Here is an 18594-nt window from a genome sequence, read left to right as displayed (position 1 = left end):
AATTTTATACATGGAAAAGAAACTGCAATGCTTTGGTCTGTTTTCTGTGACACCTGCTGGTACAGATGTAACACTTCATTCGTGGAATTGAGGACTCAATACGTACTGTATATTGTGTTCCCACCTACAGAAAACACCCACATATTCTCCAAGAGACGAACAGATGCGGGTAGCAACAAAATAAGATGGACGAAAAGATGCTTAAATCTTTCAGCAAATGTTTTCAAGCCGCCCTTCAGAAATGAATGGAGATAAATAAAGACATACAGTATATCTAGAAAGAGCACAAGATTCCCCTGACAGAACTGAGACTAAAATTGATATCTATTCTTTAAATCAGAGCACATTCATCCAGATTTATCTCATCCAGACCAACAGTCATAAGAAACTTACATAAATCAGCTGAAATCATAGCGCCAAATAGATGACAGGCTAAATGTGATTATATCCAGCCTCCTCACCCTGTTGCCACCATCAGCCATTGCTCATATGATGCCATCTGTTGACAAGTTAGTAGCATGGCAGGCATTGTTTCAGCTAGAAATCTGATAAATAAACTGTCGGTGCCGATTGGATAGGATGGACCATTCTTTTCCTCTTTTTCTTTAATTTCTTTCTCTTTTTTTTGTGCTTATTTGTTGACATCCCTTTTATTATACAAACTGAGCATTTATGGTCTGCAAGGGTGATAAGCATTGGCTCATGAAGTTTTAAACACAAACACTAATTGATGTCAATACGGAATCAAAGGAACACATGTGAACACACACTCATACAATGAGGTGCAGCCAACTATTACTGATGATAGCATGGGAACACCAACACATGAGCTCTCTCATTAGGGTGACCTTTTCTGCTTAAACCTTTTGACCTCGGAAACTCGTAGTTTGCACTGCCCGGTGTGAAAATCCGTTTGGTTATGTTGACCATCCTTTAATTCTATCTAATTGATAAGGTTGCGTCAACACACTGAGAATGCATCAGGGAGTTTTATGCTATTGTTTTTCAAATTAAAGCTAATTACCAAATATCAATCCAATTAAAATGTCCTCCAGAGAGAGAGTGAGGCAAAGAGGAAAAGATCAAGTGAAATCAAAACTTGAAAAGTAAATTAAAAGTACCAGACATGAGTGAGAAAGAGAAACAGTGACTAATGAGAGTGGAACATGAAAGGCTGAGTGTTAAATCATTAATATGTCTGTCCAGGTTGAAAGATGAGTGCTCTGAAGACCACATGGGGTTTGGCTATTCATCACACACACCGCACCCTGGAAGATGTTACATCTCATTAACCTTAATGATGGTTTTAATTAACACTGCATTGCGTTAACAATCATTTTTTATGAGAGGAGGAGGATGCAAAACACTTTTTTAAATCTTTGTTTAAAGCATTTTTTTTCTTTTTAGTGTTTAGTTCTGCTTTAATTTTCCTAGAATTATAAGAATCAATCTGAAGATTGTAAAAGAAATATACTCCATGTTGTTTTGTGAGTGTTGAAAGTACAGAACATCAGAACTTGCATGTACTGTGAATGTAAAGAGAATTTTCCCACTGGGGATTAATGAAGTGAATTTAATCTTTATTAATCTTTAATCTACAGCACAGAGCCCAGTCATTGTACATATACGGCCACTAGATGGCAGTAAGCACCAGCGTGGCTGCGCTTGTTTAACGTCGTCTGTACTGCTCAGTCAAACAAATGCCATTCATTATACTGCATATTTGTGGCTGCTCATCATTTCCTTATGAACTCACTGCACTGGTTTGAATGATGTGTGAATGTGTGTATTTTAATTTATTTTTTTAAACGGACTACCTTGAATGAAAATGAATATGTAAATATATGTAAAACATATTCATGAATAATAACCACAGGATGAAATTATCATGAATAATAACGTTAAAGACATTCTGCAAACACCTACTGAAAAATAGGTGTTAAGAGCAGAACAGTTACATAGAAAAGGAATAACAAATGTGATGCATAAAAGACAGCACTTTAGACATCACTCAAAAAACATTAAGATGATTGTGTTCAGTCTGGTTTATTGAGAGAGTGTGAAAGCTGTGTCACTGCGGTCAGATGACCACAATGACAGCCTTAAATATGACAGCCTGACCAGAGGGTAAACAAAACACTCTTTGTCAAGCCTGTTTGTTGAGTTGTCTGCTCTACATGGTAGACAATATTCGCAAGAGGTATTGCAAGTGGATTACCTGAGAACCTTGTTGTATCAAACTGTATCAAATGTTTGTTTGTTTTTTAACAAAAGTGAAAATACATATTTACAGTAGAGGAATGAAGTGTTAATATCCTGAGGACCATAACATAAAAATATAGACCATATATCTGTTTGAATTATGATTAAATCTGTGATTGTCTCTAAAATGAAATCATAACATTCTCATTATATGCACCCGACTGTGTACCTTCAGCCTGTAACAAGCTGCAGTCACACAATTTACAAATCTGAATCCATTTGACATTCAAGGACTGTTATAAATGATTTTTGGATAGCTGGAGGGGATTCCTGACATGTCAGCATATGCAATATTTTTTTTTTTTAGTATTAGAACATGTGCTGGTTATGGGATTGGAGGTAGTAGGTGTCACTGTTTTTCTCTCCCTGTGTCTGCATGGCTTTTTTGGCAGCCTTCACGCCATCCCAAAAACATGCAGTATACAGAAAGTGGATTGGAAACTCTTAATGACTCGTAGGTGTGACTATGCATGGTAATGGATGTTTGTCTTTCTAAGTCGTGGAAAGTGTGACAGACAAAAGTTGTGCAGGGTGCACCCTGCCTGTCACCCAATGTCAGTATTTCTCTGCACTGGATAAGCAGTTACAGCAAAAAAATGGATGGATATCCCTGTCATAGTATGATGAGATTACAGACATGTCACTGCTTTTGCAGCCTGTCAGTACAGGTGCACAATGTGATCTGACAGGTGAGCTGGATATGTATCTAACTACAGCAAATCTTGACTATTTCCTGTAACTGTATCCCTGCTGGAGATAGACGGAGCTTCTTCCTCAGATGCTTTATACTCATCAAGTCCCAAAAAACCAGCTGGGAGTGGAGCTTGGAATTGTGAAAGGAGTGCATCTATGTGAGGAAAGAAAGAGGACAGGGGGCAGTCTGGGGAGGTGTATTTGCTCAACACCTGGAGCTGCTCTGGCTGCAGGTTGGCTTCACTGCAGACCCTCTGGCACAGGGCAGAGACGCTGTCACACGTTTTCACCTTTAGTTGTCCGAGCTGGTTCTTCTCCGTGATCAGTTTCTCCCTCTCTGCCTTCTGCAACACAAACACACACACACACACACACACACGCAGTACACAATCTGATGAACACATCCATAAACAATAAGGGACTCTAAGAAATGTTCTGATAAAAAAAAAAAGTATATATTTTTTTTACCAGCTTATTGATTTCACACTGCAGATTGTATATGCAGTCTAGTTTCCTCTTGCGGCAACGCTGAGCTGCCAGGCGGTTTTTGCTGCGTCGTCTCATATCGTGGACAAATGCCAGCTGTTCTCGTGTAAAGACATGTTCCTTCAGCAGCTGCTGGAAGTCATTTCTACTCAGATCCACAATCCAATCTATAGAGAATGGCAACTGCACCTGAAAATACAAAAACAAGGTACAGCATGATATCTGCATTTCCAAGCCAAAATCAGTATTTTTTCTTTACATCTTATATGATTTTAGACATGGGCACATCACAGCATGGGACTACAACGGCTCTTAGATTGCTTTTTTTTTTTTTTTGCATTGGTGACATTACAGATGTAGATAACATCAATTAAAATTATTAGAAATGCAGATTGAATACTATGACTGTAAATCAATATGGAGCCCGGTAAAGTGAAAGGAATGTCAAAACGCATATGAAGTGCAGTTAGTTGTGCTTTTACCAAGTTGTTAATGATTGACTGTGAAAATGAGGCGTTATCTTTACAAGTAGAAGTGGGTTTATGCTGGGTGAATGCTGCTGCCAATGTGTGACAGGAAATGTACCAGTTTACTGGAACAGAGCAAATCTTGCAATGTTTTTATCTTGAATAAATAAAGGTTGACTTTTCTCTTCTGAAATGACCATGACTTTGCAAACTTATCGTGCTAGTCGCACTTTTAGTCTGTTGGTGCTTGTGGAAAAGTTGTTTATGTTGTCTGTAGCCATTGGTTACAAAACACGCTGAGCTGTCATTTTCTACTGAATTGGACTCTGACCTAATTAACAAGGTGCACACGTATGACCACAGCGCGCGCACACACACACATGCACACACACACAATCTGTACTTGTACCTAAATCTCTTATCTAAGACAAACACGGTGTGTTAATCTACATGTGAGCTGGCTGATGTTTACTGATGTGAGTTGAGTGAGTTAGACGGCAGAAGGACAGATATATGGGGGAACAAAGCAGACCTGACTTTTAGTCGCAGCTTTAATCGCTCACCTGCCTGGCCCTCTCTCTCGCGTACAACTCGCTGTCTCCCTCTGTTTCAGTCTCCGACTCCCCATCCTCTCCAGAGTTAATTGATGACACCCCCGACTGAGACGCCCCCTCACACTCAGACAGCTCTGTGCTTTTCCACAAACATTTGCCTTGGTCCAGCTGGAAAAAAGGACAGCCAGAGCTTGTGGACCTGAAGTTGGTGTGGAAGTTCATCCACTCCAGAGATGGATTTCGTGTGCGCGCCCTGCCCGCTCCGGGGGTGCATCCTGCATCACGGTCCTGAGAGCTCAGCTGAGACCAGTCGACATCAGATCCCAGCTGCTTGGCCACTTCCCATTCCACAATGCCTCTATCTCTAAAATGATTATTTGTCTGCTCCTCTTCCTCCATGCTGCTGTTTTTTCCTCCTTTTTCTCTTTTCAACCAGCCGGTGGCTTCATCTGCCCTGTTGCACTCAGCGTCAACATGTTCCTCTGCCCTCTGATGAATGGTTACTTGCATTTTTACACCAGAGGCTCTTGTTGTCTTGTCCTCTGTAGTGTCCATGTCAATGTCAAACCTCTCATGTCCCACTGACCCACAGATTGCAGGGCCCTCACCAAGGGTCATCAGGGGAGGATGGTGCAATATTAACCCTGATGACCCTTCACCCAGTGCTGTACTTAGCCCTGAGGGGACGGCCATGACAGTGAATGTGTTTGAGATGTCTTCCTCTGGACCCATACCTCTTTCATTCTCACTCCATTGTCCCTGCATTTCGGTTGGTTCATTCTTAACCCTATGACCCTTTCCTCCACTGATGTCATCCTCTGTCTTCTTGCCAAGTTTTTCAGTTTTCCACTGGTGGTCAGTCTCACCGTTGTTGTGTCCTATTTGGTTTGAGGTTAAATCATTAGGCAATTCAAGTTCTGTTTCATTTTTGATGCAGGCACTGCTGGAAAAGGTCGAGCAGGAGAGGTCATAGTTATCTTTGATGACTGTTACTGGATTATTCACACCTTTATCGGTTACACAAATTTCCTTTCCGCAAGCCAGCTGCCTTCGGTACTTTGGACACTGCATAAAATGGTCATTTTTCCCTTCCGCTACAGGTGTAAGAGAGTCTGAACTGTTTTGACTTCCTATTTTGCTGTTCACTGATTTGTTACAGAGCCAAACCACATCTTGCTCAAATGACGAGTCAGCAACTGGGTTTTCTCCTTTCTCATTTAACATTGCATCATCAGACTCTATGCCAAGTTCTTCCTTTGATAAATATCCCTTGCAATTCTTCTTACAGCATGTGTTTCTTGGAAAAGGGGCAGAGCTCTTGCTGCTTGAGAGGAACTTAGGGAGGAGGAAATCGAAGCATGCCTCATCAAGGTCTCTGAATCCTAGAACAGAAGCTGAGTTTCGTATTTCTACTACATTGTCTTTCCCAAAAAGGAGTTTAGATGTGTAAGCAAATTTCAGCAAAGGTTCAAAGCCAGCCACTGTCACCTGTGGAAGAGGAAAAATGACCTAAATGAAAAATCTAGTTTCTATGGTTATTGCAGTTTCTTTAGACATAAAGTATAAAGTGGTAGGTTCATTTAATACAAATTTTTATACAAATGTGTAAAAGGTTAGCTGGTGGAAAAATATCCAAAGTAGTTTTAAGGCTATTAACATTGTCAAACGTTTTTACTCCTGAAAACTACACGGGTAGTTTTGTTTTGTTTTTTAAAATTAATTCATTTTATAAATCCCCAAAATCAGGACCACTCCTGAAGCCTTATCAGAATCCCATTTGGAATTACGTTTCATCTGAACGTCTGTACTGATATCTGACAGGACACAACCCTTAACCCTTGAGGTTCCTTGCCTTTCATCAGACCTCTTTTTTTTTATTTTTGCTTTTGCTTTCTACTTTATTATTGTTTTCTGCAGCACTCTTAGCTAAATATGCTCTACAAAATAAATTTGATGTGCCTTCATACATCATTCTTTTATCAAGACAAACCTCTGCCACAACTCGTGCATTTTCAGGGTCACAAATATCAGAGTAAGTGGGAAATAATAATGTGTAAAATAAATAAAAAATAGTCAAATCAATGGAAAGTAAAGCTTGTGAGCCATGTCTCTCACTTCTCTCCACTTTTACTAAGGGTTGCTTGAAGCAGTTTGTGAGTCCTCAGTGTGTGTGCGGTGCTGTGAGGTGGCATCTCACCTCCAGCGGCAGTGTGATGACTGCTCCATGCTGTGTGATCCTCTGTGTGAAGTACTCGCTGCAGGAGGAGAGTACAGCGCGGTGGGCTCTGTAACTCTGGCCCTCCACCACCACCGTAACATCACACAGCACGTCCCGGCGGCGCTGCTCGTCCAGGCTGCGCAGCACATGGGAGGAATGCACTGTAGACTCAAAAGTAAACACAGACGACCGGGGGGCAGACATGTCCATTGGGAATCTACACAGCCAGACAGAGACACACACATGCTCTCTTACAGTCAGCTTTTTCTTTTCTATATGGATACAAACCTAACATTTGTTACACTTCAAAAAAACAAGACAAAACGCCCCTACCTCATAAAGGTGGCTGCATATATCCAGGTTTCCTAGAGTGTTAAAGAAAGGTACTGCTGCTGCATGGTTTTCTCAAAGGAATGCTGTCCAACCGGGCTACATTTCCCAGAAAGCCTTATCGCAACTCGGCTACAAACTAAAAACTGAGCTTGACTCAGTCATATGGCCTGTGTGTGAGCGTGAGAGGGAGGGAGAGATAGTGAGGGTGTGTTTGTGTGCGTGTGTGTGTGTGTGTGTGCGTGTGTGTGTGCGTGCGTCTCTGTGTTGCAACAACTGTGGGTGTAACAGATCAAGCGCTGACTCATGCACTCATGCTGATATAGGGTGAGCAAGCAGTTTTCCCGTCCACACAAATCCCACCCTTGTATCCGTCTAGAAACCTAACAGGCCCTTTCTCTGTAGATCATCACCAAATCAACTCAGAGACTATAGAGGATGTTTTCCATATAAAACCAGTGTTTGATGGAATTTCATCTGTGTGTGTTGTACATATACAGAAGTGTCGGCTTATTATGTGTCTGTTTTGTTTTTGAGAAAGGCCTTCATAAGGTATACGTAGGTTATTTAACTAAATATTATCAGATACGTGTGACAGTATAACTGCCATAATGCTGTCAGGAAAATAAAAATGTGTACTGTATGTGAGATTTATGTGAGGAAAACACGCCTTCAGAGTCGTGATACCAGCCAGTATACAACTACAAATAATTGTTTTCAATATCATGTGATTTGTAGGAGGAAGATTGATGTGTGCGAATGCCCAATGAGCCAATCAGATGAGTGTTTCAAAATTCCATAATGAGATAATGGCTCAAATGTCCACTTCCTTTTTCAAAGGAAGTGTATTGTGGTCACACACAACAAACAAAAGAGCTTGGAGAAATGAAACTGTGGAACTCATGCTGCTGTTAAAATAAAGCTTATTTTATTAAAGGATGATAAACAACAGTTTATCTCGCTGTATACTTCCCCATTCAACAGGTGAGTGACACGGCATCAAAAAACATGTATAATCACAATGTTGTGTCACAGCAAGTACTTATTGTGAAATGGATAGTCAGCCTTCTTCTTTTTAGCTGTTCCTCAGCTTTAATTCCATCAACCCCAGATGCCATCCGAAAAAACTCATCTCATTTCCCCTTTTTTCTCTAATCATAACAGGAACTTCGACTGGCAAGTGCTCAGGGTGGGGAAGGGGGGGGGGGATTCTCCTCAAAGTACAACATTTGGACCACATCATACCAACTTTGGCTCCCTCCACAGACCTCAAGTAAAAAGAGCTCCACAGAACCTGAGACACATGTCACAATATCCTGCCACACTCATGACATGTTTAATAATAGATACCAGCATTCTGCATGATCGCAAAATAAAAAAGCAGAACCACAGACAAGTGGTCTTCTGTCATAGCTTGATGGAATAACTATAACAACATCCCACTGATGATGATGTTTGTGGCTAAAACAAAAACCTCAGACATGAATAAACATATAATTAGCTGATTCACTGACTGTTGCTGTCTGGAACGAGCACTAGCTGAGCCTTTTTGTTTCTGCTTTGGTGTCGTGGCCTGGCATTAGATGAATATTTGGAGGTCTCAAGTTCTGCAGAGGTCAGAGGTCACGACGAGTCCTGCCGCGTTCGATTGGTCAGGCAGAGGCTCTCCAGCTGCTGAGTGCGTTCGTTGTGGACGGTCACCAAGGTGCGGTTCTCCTCCGTCAGACGACGAAACTCCTCCTCCAGACGAGCGATCTCAACGGCCACCTTCTCATCCTCCACCAACTCTTCCAGCAGCTGACGCCTGAGTGAGGAAGAGATTATATCATCTTCTTTATTACTTGATTAATTAAAATATAAAACATCTTGTTGAAGAGGAGACGACTGTAATCATTTTGTCTTCAGCCGCTTATCCGACGAATGCTCAATGGATGTAACATCGGGCAACTGGCAGGGTTCACCCCAGATGAGACACCAGCACATCACAAATTATACTACAGATTTGTTCAATATTTGAGTTTATTGTCAGCCGAGTAATTTGTTTCTGTTTCCACTTCCAAGGACCAGAGAAAGGACTGGATTTTATTTGTGATCGAGAGAAAGTACTCTATATTACTGTGTATTGATGATTTCACGTTTTGGTAACAAAAAATCAAATTTCTGATCAGATTATCTATCTATCTATCTATCTATCTATCTATCTATCTATCTATCTATCTATCTATCTATCTATCTATCTATCTATCTATCTATCTATCTATCTATCTATCTATCTATCTATCTATCTATCCATCCATCCATCCATCCATCCATCCATCCATCCATCCATCCATCCATCCATCCATCCATCCATCCATCCATCCATCCATCCATCCATCCATCCATCCATCCATCCATCCATCGGTCTGTTTGTTTGTTTTTTTAGGCACAACTATTTTATAATCCCACATAACATAGAGATGCTAGGAAGGGATCAACCATTCCTAATCAAACCAAAGTTGAATTTACAGAAGAACATTTGAAATTTAAAGTGCTTTTTTTTTGCAGATTTGTTTTTTGAAGCAAGTTGAAATGTGTTTGTGAACATGCATGCTGTTGTAAGCATGTTTCTGTGAGTGAGAGACTGAGAAGTGGGAGGAGATTTTTTTGCACTAGAAAAGACAATAATCCAAAAATAATAATAAGAAAAAAACTTCACTATGTGTTAAAAATCAATTCAATACTTTCTGATACAGACGTGATTGTTAAAAAACAGTCTTGATGTTCTGTTTGTTTTTGTTGCTTTTACAACTGTTTTACGGTGGGGCTACTCCTTGAATCACTTTGCCCCATTTATACTGTATATAGTCAATTTTACAATTGAGTTTCGGTATCAGTGATATTTGCACCATCTTTTATGTTATAAATTATTATATTATTAAAGCTCATAAACATTTGATAGGCCTGCCTAGTTTTAGTTTAATTTATTGTGTCTATCGCTCTCTGTGTGTACATGCCAGTGAATGTTGGCATAAGTGACAGTGTGAAAAGAGAGAACCAAGACTTTCTACCGGCCTGACTCATCATGTGCTTATCTAAAGTAAAGGCTATGCTCATCGCATCAGAGTCCGACTGCTGCTCCCAATTTAGGACCTGCCAAATGGTGCAGGTTGTGTGTGTGCATGTCTGTGTGTGTCAGTGTAGGTGTGATGATGGGGTAAAGTCAAGGGCCTTGAAAATCCCTGTGCTAAGTCTGCGCACAGCTGCTGAGGGCACAACGGACAAAGCCTGCTGTATGCGTGTTGTACAACTAAATGTAGTGCAGTGTGTGAATTACAGCAGACAGCAGGACTCATTGACAAGAAATAAAGTAATATATTGTAATATTCAACCCAGCAGATGTGCAACTTCTCTTAAATATGTAGAGAAAACAAACCAAATTAACCAGATGTGCAATATCTACACTTTTAACTCTATCAAATTTGTTTTTCATTTAACAGAAGAAAAAAATCCATTTCAGCTATTCAAATGTTTTCTTGAGGAAAAAAACAGCTGTCACTAAATCACTTATTAAAGATTTTTAACATCTGCCATCTGGTGGACGTTTGTACCAATAAATACTTTGCTGTCCTCTAAGTGCATCGTCCCATGCTGAAACATAACTAAATCCATATGCTCATGTCCTGTACTAAAACAGAAGTTGAAGATATCCATGCTTTAGTTGAAAATTACCGTCTTTGTTACTTCTTTCGGCTCCTCCACTATATTTAACTGTATGTTATACTTTTAACACCCCTGTGGTTACATGCAGACATAGTTAAAAATCACTTTGCAGATTCACATTATTTATACAACATATAGTTATAAAAATACACTAAAGTACAACAACAACAAAGTGATAAATGCAGGTATTTAATGCAATGCTATACCTGATAATAATTTGTGATTTTAAAGTGGTAAAATTTTGAGTGCAGGTCATTAAACCTGAAGTTAACTTTTATTCTATAATACTTTTGCATAAATGTTTGCCTCTGTTACCTCAACTGAAATAATCTGAGTAGTTGTACCTGTAGTTCTCTTTGACAAAGTATTATTTACCAGTGTACCACTAAATGAATACCAGAATGTGTCATAAATGTATACATTTCCCTCAATAACAAGTAGAACACAGTCAAAACTACCAGAACATACAGCACAGCTAGATTTTACTTTTCCTGAGTTTATCAATACTTGTCTGGAGAAGTCTCACACTTTTAAAGATTAGAATATGCTGACAATATCAACCACATTTTTAAAAGTATTTACAGGGACTCACTTGCGGTCTTCCAGAATGGCGATTTCATGTTTGACCTGGTGGAACTCTCTCGCCATCCTGCAGTGTTCCTTGTACACCTGAGCGCTTTCTCTCAGAGACACACAAGGAGGCACAGGCTGCAAGAAGTCAAAGAGAAGTCTGTGACATAAGAGATGCTGCAACAACTATACATACAGTACATAATAAAAACACACAGATGCCTGATTCTCCAGTACATCACAAGACAAACAAAGGCAGTCAGAGACTGCAACATCCCGTGACACCCTGACCTATGATAGTAGGTCAGGGTTATTTAATAAAAGACCCATGATCCAACATGTAACTGGTGTATTATATTTTTTCATGAGATTACAGAGAGGTATAACAGTGAAATTGTGACCTTGACCTAGTTTTTCAAAGTCAAGGTTGTGATCTAATTTTCATCCCCTTGCCTCCCTGAATATAACGTCTTTTATTTTGTGTTTGTATCTTATCTGGTTCCTGAGATATGTGCGAAAATATCTCAGGATAGAAAATATCTCTGACCATAGATCAAAGCTAGTGCTCTGATCTATGGTCTTACTCATAGTGGCCTTCTCCCTCGTCTTTCTATCCTATCCGCTTCCTGAGTGTACTAAAGTTGAAATTTGACCTTGACCTATTTTTCTCAAGGTCAAGGTCATCATCTCATTTTCATCCCCTTTGCTGCCAGAGTAATCTGCTTTTTCTTTCGTCTTTCTATCTGCAACGGTTACGAAGATATTTGGTGGATGGATGGACAGACGGACAGATGGACAGATGGACGGATAAACACATAAACACTGACAATTATAGTACACTAACGCTTTGCGGGATGTAACAATCATTCATACTCATATCTGCACATCAGAGCTAATTTAGTCAGTCAACAAATTCATCCACACTGATATTGATATTTGGGGACATGAAAAGTCCACACAGGAACACCCCAGGTTGGGATCTGAAGCCTGAAACCTTGTGATGCTTCTTACGCTTCCATGAAATTTCTTGTCTTTATTTTTATTGGAAATATCTGACTTTCCTGAGTTTGACATGCAGCCATAAGCCAAGCATTGCTTGAATTGCATTTTCGAAATCATGGCAAGGAGCAGAATAGACATTTTAGGTTATAAGTTTGCATAAACCGAATAAACAAAAAGGATTTTCAAACATTCAAGGCTTCATTCTCCTGTGGGCATGACGTGAGCATTCACTGGCCTGCTGCCAGTACTATTCTCATATGATAGCTTAAACATGCTCTCTATGTGATCCTGGCACTTGTTGAAGGATTCAGCAACGACAACTCTAAAGCCAGAGTGAATGCACACAGTAAAAGTATTGATTTACAGGGTTGATAAACTGAAATCGATCTCCCACTAACGTAGACATTAAGTTCCTACCGTTAACACAGAGTTTTAGTGGAAAATGCCACCATCACACACTGTATTTATTCAGCTTGTAACATTCAGTCTATCACAGTAAATTCTGAAGGCAATTTTGTTCTTTTTTTATTTTTTTTATTTGACACATCCATTACATTTTTTTAATTAATGACTTTCAGAGTGTTTTTTCTGGCCTGACCTTCAGTTTGTTACTTAGTGGGAGTTCGTAAAAGCATATCAGAAATGACAAAATGAAAGTATATGTGAAAGATGACATTTGGTCAGTGCTGCGTTGATTAATTATCTATTGGTGCAGGAAAAATAATCAAAATTTTCAGAGATAAACATGAAGGGTCTTACTTAGAAGCTCAAAAGAGCTTTTCTATTTTCCTTGAAAGCAAACGGTAATTATGAATTTTGTCTCATGTGTCTCATCTTATGCGCTGCTTTTCCAACAATAGAAAGCATATGTTTATTGTAATGAGGATACATTGTGTACTGAGTACCTGTAATCGCTGGTCAAGCTCTGGGAAAGTCTGAGGGAGGTCCTCCACATCTTTTACCTCTACTGAAACACAGAAAATGACTTAGTCACAACTGATGATTGAAGAAACAACACTGTTAAATAATAATAATAATAATAATAATAATAATAATAATAATAATAAATGTTAAACAATGAAGTAAAAAACATTAGAAAATGCCAAATGTGTTACTTTTGAGACAGAGCAACCCTTTTTACACATTTATGGTTCATTCAAGAAGATGCTGAAAAGCTGCCTTTATTTCAAGATTATCCACTGGGCTTCCAAAAAACACAACAACTGAGAGACTTGAAATAAAATAAATATAAGCATTTAGCTAGCTATCACATTTACATGAAACTCATTATGCCTTGATGTTGGCTTTTGCAATTTTGCTTTTATGCATTTTGTCTTATATATGCTGTTCTTAATTTTAATGATTACCATGTATTTCATTTTTATTCTACTTCTTGCTTCTTCTTGTTGCTACAATCATCCCTGTTTTACACATTTCTACTTCATTATTTTCAAGTTTACATTTAATATTTATTTCCGTATTTCACGGTTTTCAAGGTTTTGAGTGCTTGATTGACAGTAGGAGTTATATTGCGGGGTCTCCCAACACACGTTGGGGTTCTCCCCAGTGAAGGAGAAGGTTGCTTTGTTCAGTCTGCTGGTCAAGAAACCCTGACTCTGACTGTGGCTTGTGCCTCTGTTCCAAATGTCAGTTCAGTGTAGGTAGCCTTCTTGGATCCATTGAAATGGGTGTTGCAATGGCTGCATCTGTGGACTCTGGAGGGGTCCTGATTGGATGGAACATCCTGTCTGATCTGAACCCAAGTGATGTTTGTTCATTGGATTTTTGTGCTGGTCACAGTTTGTCCATAGCCAGCACCAAAATTCAACATCAAGGTGTCCATAAGTTCACTCTGCAGCAGGACACTCCAGATTGCAGGTTGATGATTGACTTTGCACGTATATCATTAGACCTATAACTATATGTTCGGGACACTGGAATGAAGAGAGGTGCTGAGCTGTCAGCTGATCACCACCTAGTGGTGAGTTTGGTGCGATAAGGGGGAACGCTATTGGACAGGGCTGGTACGCCTGGTGGCAGAGCACCCCATCAGAGGTCTTCAACTCTTCAGAAGAACTTTGATTACATTGTGAGGGAAGCTGGGACACTGAGTCTGATTGGACTGTGTTCCATAGCTACACTGTTGAGGGTGATACCTTGAGTTGTGGTCACCTATGATCATGGGCTTTGGGTAATATCAGGGATACAATCAGCTGAAATGGGTTTCCTTCGTGAGTTGTCTGGTTTCACCCCTTCAAGAGTCAAGGATTATTCAGAAGGAACTCGTAGTGCCACCGAGGTGGTTTGGACATTTCATTAGGACACCTCCCAGGAGAGGTATTCCAGGCCACGTCCCAAGAGGAGGAGATATTTTGCTATTGGGCCAAATTAAGTATTTGTTACTGACAGGAAGCTAGAAACCAACTAGCCCTGCTGTCCATCAAAGCCTTAACATGATCAAAATCAATGAGTTGTATAATAATGGGTCCCTTGTGCAGCTGTCAAATTAACAATCGAGTGCACAATCTTGTTTCTACACATGCGTACTTCTGCAGTAAAGCTGTGCATGTTAAAATGGGCTTCATTTGGAATTGAGCATACACAACAATACAATATATCACACCTAATTAATTCACTCATTTGGCCTAATGAGAATGGCTCGCTTGGCCAAAAACACTGAAATGTGTTTTAGTTGATGCTTAATCTTAATGTGTAAATTTAAAAAAAATTAACTCAAGCTGTGTGGCTAATGGAGTGGGATAAAAAGCGATTTTCCATCTGAAATACACTGATGCAATAAAAGTAGTAGAAAATTTAAGAGCTCTGGAAGAACTGATCCCAGAAAGCACAGAGTTTGAGAAAAAATACATGATACCTTATTTCCACCGGTGGCATTCATACTGATTTCACTCCAACCATACAGACATTATTACTTTTCATTGTCTATGATATTCGACTTGCATTATTTAAGCTATGTGTTGGCACAACTGCATGAAATATCTTTGGAATCATCTTATACATATATATTGAACTTCTGGAGAATTGAGAAGATATGTTCTCTAAAACAATAAGACGAGCAAGCAGCAATTTATCCCTTTAATGTTATGCTGTAGGGCTATGTGAATCCCACATAATGTCTTCCCTCTAAAAATAAATATATTGCTTTTCAGAAACATTGCTTGCTGAGTCCTCGGTGCTCAAACAAGTGACCTCCAGGCAGTTGCTCATTGCCTTTCTCCACCTCGTAGAACTGCCCCGAATGAAACACTATGAGGACATCTTATATGACACCATGACATAGCAACACAGTGCTAGATTTATAAATGAGCCTTGTCCTCTTAATGCACTGCAGTAATGAGCTGTCAGAGTGAATGACAGGGGAGTAATACAGAGGGATGTCTATGTGAGGACAAACGCAGAGGAGATGGGCCAGATGTATAGATGGACAGATATTCAGACAAGCAGCCTGACAGACAGACACATACAGACAGGTTGTCTTCACCAATGTCTGCCTCACTAGTTTTTTTTTTTTCCCCTTGGTGCTGTGGAACACATGTGGAGAATCCTGGGATGATGCAACCTTCTAAAAGCAGGAGCATTAGAGGGCCTGGCTTCAGCCATGAGGCCAATTATGATGCGGAATAGATACAGTTCTCATGTTAGGATTGAGATAATGTGGGTTATAACTATGCGTGGCATGGAGTCACAGGGGACATATAGAATGAGCCCTGGACGGAGCACAGATCTCAGTCCCTCTGCTAGGAAACACTGACATGATATTTTGGAGGTTATTTTTCAGTCAGGTTGTGAACAGCTTCTGCAACTACGACTAAAATTAAAGCAATGCATGGCACAGTGCCACCAACCGAAATCACAGTTCGACAAAAAACTAACCGGCAAGAGAATTAAAACCAAATATAATCCACGTAATTTAAGGATTAAGAAAATAAAAGTATTCCAGTAAGAGGCTTCAACAACTCTCCGCTTAGAGCGATGTAAGTGTGTCATTCCTCCTACATTCGTCCACCTTACATCCTAAGAGAAAGACAAGGGGGATCGGAGATTGGTGGAGTAAGACTGGAAGTGTTAAGTGCTTATAAATATAGGCCAGTGTTCTAAAAGCTGAACAGTGAATCAGACAGCAGGACACTGTTAGCATTAGAGGGGAAACCTGACTCTGTCATTGCATAGCTGCAGCTGCTGTCCCACTGCCTGGCCCCACTGCAGTAAAACATCCTGACAGGCATTACCTAAAGTCTACCCTACCTAGCTCCATAGTTAGGGAGACATTAGGGAAAGACAGTGTGCATGCTTTGGTTGTAGATTGAAATAATTAAATAATTCTTGTCACATATTTATTTGTGCAAATGCTTGTGCAAGCAGATAAATTCTTTCTGCAAAGCACAGAAGTGCAAATGCAAGGTTTTTATTCATCGATTTAATTTTTTTTTTTTAACTACGCTTTGGTCCTACAGAAATAGAGGTAGCACCTGTCTCAGCTGCAGCGGAGAAAAATGAACACACTTAAAGTGATAGTGTGTGAGGTTTATGGGGTGGGGGGTGGGGGTGCTGGTCTGTTTTGGTGGGAGGAATGTTATGCATGTGTAGCCACACATACTGGAAATGCAGCGAGAGCAAAGGCTTCATCGTGTTGAGCAATTGAGAAACTAAATAGGTTGTTGCAATCATTTTGAAATGCTATTGGAAAACAGGTGTGTGTGTGTGTGTGTGTGTGTGTGTGTGTGTGTGTGTGTGTGTGTGTGTGTGTGTGTGTGTGTGTGTGTGTGTGTGTTGGTGCGTGCGTGCGTGCGTGTAGGTATTTCTGTGTGTGATGTGAATGCATGGCTGTGTGGGTGTGGTTGGCTCCGGTATGTGGGTGTGTGTTTGTTTACCTGATGACTCCTCGAGGCTGAAGGCAATTCTAACTTCAGATTTATCAGGGGACACTCTTCGGGTTGAGGTGATCATTTATTCTTTCATGAGGACACAGGAACAAAACAGAGCTGCAGGCACAATGACAGAATCTCTAAAACGATAGGTGACAATCAATGGATGAATATCTACATAGATTTGATTTACATAAAGACTGTCTACAGCTTCATAAATATGGTGATTTCCTGACTTTCTCTATTTCCTGTCTCTTTTAAACTGTCAGTTTGACAGATCAAACCATTGCAATCTGTAATTGTGGGACATTGTGGTTTCACTATTTTCTGAACTGCATAATAACCACATTGACTCACTTGCCCAGATGTCATGTGTGCCTGGTGTCCAACCTAAAAAAAATTAAAAAAAAGAGAGAAAATCTAATGAATTATCATAATTTCAATCACAGAGAACTCAGCAGGTGTCATTCTCAGCTGGACTGACAACCTACAGACAAACCACGTGATTAAATCACACCGGTAGTGAGTGTTATGAGCTCACACGCACACGCACTCACGCACACACACACGCACACACACGCACACACACACTGCCATCAGTTTCGTCATGCTTTTAGACTTGCAGCCGGATCAAATAATTAGCGAACTGACAGATGGCTCTGAGGTCTGGATTTTGCATGCCGCCTTCCAGCGATGGCAGAGGCTTTTTATATCAGGACATTTGCCTGCTTTAACCCTGGTAAACCCTCTGTCTCACACAACATACCCCAATGACCTTCCATACTAGTATACAAGCATGAATCTTTTTTATTATTATTCATAGGTTGAAAGGTCGAAATTGGACATTAAAGGCCTACTGACTGATCAAAATTGTCAGAATATGAGCACTTGGGTTTTTTTTTGCAGCCTAACAGTGCGCATATTCATATAACATAATTCACGTTATGATGTATACTAGTTATATATTCATGCACAGGCTATTCTGTCTCCAGCAATGCACTGAGAAGCTGTAAGGGAACCGTTACCTGAATCAGCACAATTCCTATAGCCAGGAAATTCGATTTTTATGCGTGCGTCCTCAATAATGACTTGTCTTGTCCCAGTCACAGCAAAGTCTCTTCGGGAAGAAGCGCTTGCTCGTCTTTCCACCGTTGCGCCCCAACGGTGCGTAAAAATCAGCGGATACAGCACAGCTTCCCCCCCCCCCCCCCCCCCCCAGGACCGCAACCGCCTTTTCCTGTGATCCCCCAACTATATTATTTTGTGTTCAGAAGTTTCCCACCACATTCAGTGCGTGGACAACTCTGGTCAATCAGAGGATCTCCCGCCGCCCAGGTTTGCGTGTGGATGGGAACATTATCCACAGACTGCAGCCACGCGGCGGAGAGCAACACATCAGGACGCAGGCAGCGGAGGAATGCCGT

The 18594-nt window shown here is 40.3% G+C and overlaps 2 protein-coding genes across 6 annotated transcripts; both read right to left on the bottom strand.

Moving 5' to 3' along the window:
• Window positions 1-1666: 1666 nt before the first annotated feature.
• On the bottom strand, window positions 1667-7167 carry bach1b (BTB and CNC homology 1, basic leucine zipper transcription factor 1 b). Its single transcript, XM_068331178.1, has 5 exons — window positions 7014-7167; window positions 6660-6897; window positions 4472-5950; window positions 3424-3630; window positions 1667-3299 (listed from the first exon to the last, which is right to left on the bottom strand). The coding sequence occupies exons 1-5, from the start codon at window positions 7016-7018 to the stop codon at window positions 2973-2975; spliced, it is 2256 nt and encodes a 751-aa protein (XP_068187279.1). The 5' UTR covers window positions 7019-7167; the 3' UTR covers window positions 1667-2972.
• A 743-nt stretch (window positions 7168-7910) lies between these two features.
• map3k7cl (map3k7 C-terminal like) lies at window positions 7911-18367 on the bottom strand. Of its 5 annotated transcripts, none has more exons than XM_068331816.1 (6): window positions 18196-18367; window positions 17528-17560; window positions 17177-17310; window positions 13190-13251; window positions 11305-11420; window positions 7911-8814 (listed from the first exon to the last, which is right to left on the bottom strand). In XM_068331816.1, exons 3-6 carry the CDS (start codon window positions 17250-17252, stop codon window positions 8634-8636), a joined length of 435 nt encoding a protein of 144 aa, XP_068187917.1. In that variant the 5' UTR covers window positions 17253-17310; window positions 17528-17560; window positions 18196-18367; the 3' UTR covers window positions 7911-8633. The 5 variants fall into 5 exon arrangements, with proteins under 5 accessions (XP_068187917.1, XP_068187915.1, XP_068187919.1 ...); XM_068331814.1 differs by having other exon boundaries at window positions 17177-17287; XM_068331818.1 differs by having other exon boundaries at window positions 13190-13248; window positions 17177-17287.
• Between the last annotated feature and the right edge of the window lie 227 nt (window positions 18368-18594).

Source organism: Antennarius striatus, chromosome 13, assembly GCF_040054535.1.
Source record: "Antennarius striatus isolate MH-2024 chromosome 13, ASM4005453v1, whole genome shotgun sequence".
Taxonomy (NCBI): Eukaryota; Metazoa; Chordata; class Actinopteri; order Lophiiformes; family Antennariidae; genus Antennarius; species Antennarius striatus.
The sequence above is the reverse complement of the archived record's forward strand: the minus strand, read 5'-3'. Positions and strand labels throughout refer to the sequence as shown.

Bases quoted from the DNA above. Each gene is read 5' to 3' on its own strand.
- bach1b (XM_068331178.1), bottom strand. The intron at 5,951-6,659 runs GTGAGATGCCAC...CCTCTTCCACAG, and splicing joins TCATCACACTGCCGCTGGAG to GTGACAGTGGCTGGCTTTGA. The intron at 3,300-3,423 runs GTAAAAAAAATA...TTTGTGTTGCAG, and splicing joins AGTGTGAAATCAATAAGCTG to AAGGCAGAGAGGGAGAAACT.
- map3k7cl (XM_068331816.1), bottom strand. From the start codon at position 17,252: ATGATCACCTCAACCCGAAGAGTGTCCCCTGATAAATCTGAAGTTAGA. The intron at 13,252-17,176 runs GTAAACAAACAC...TCTGTGTTTCAG, and splicing joins CAGCCTCGAGGAGTCATCAG to TAGAGGTAAAAGATGTGGAG. The intron at 8,815-11,304 runs GTGAGTCCCTGT...TTCCTCACTCAG, and splicing joins GCCATTCTGGAAGACCGCAA to GCGTCAGCTGCTGGAAGAGT.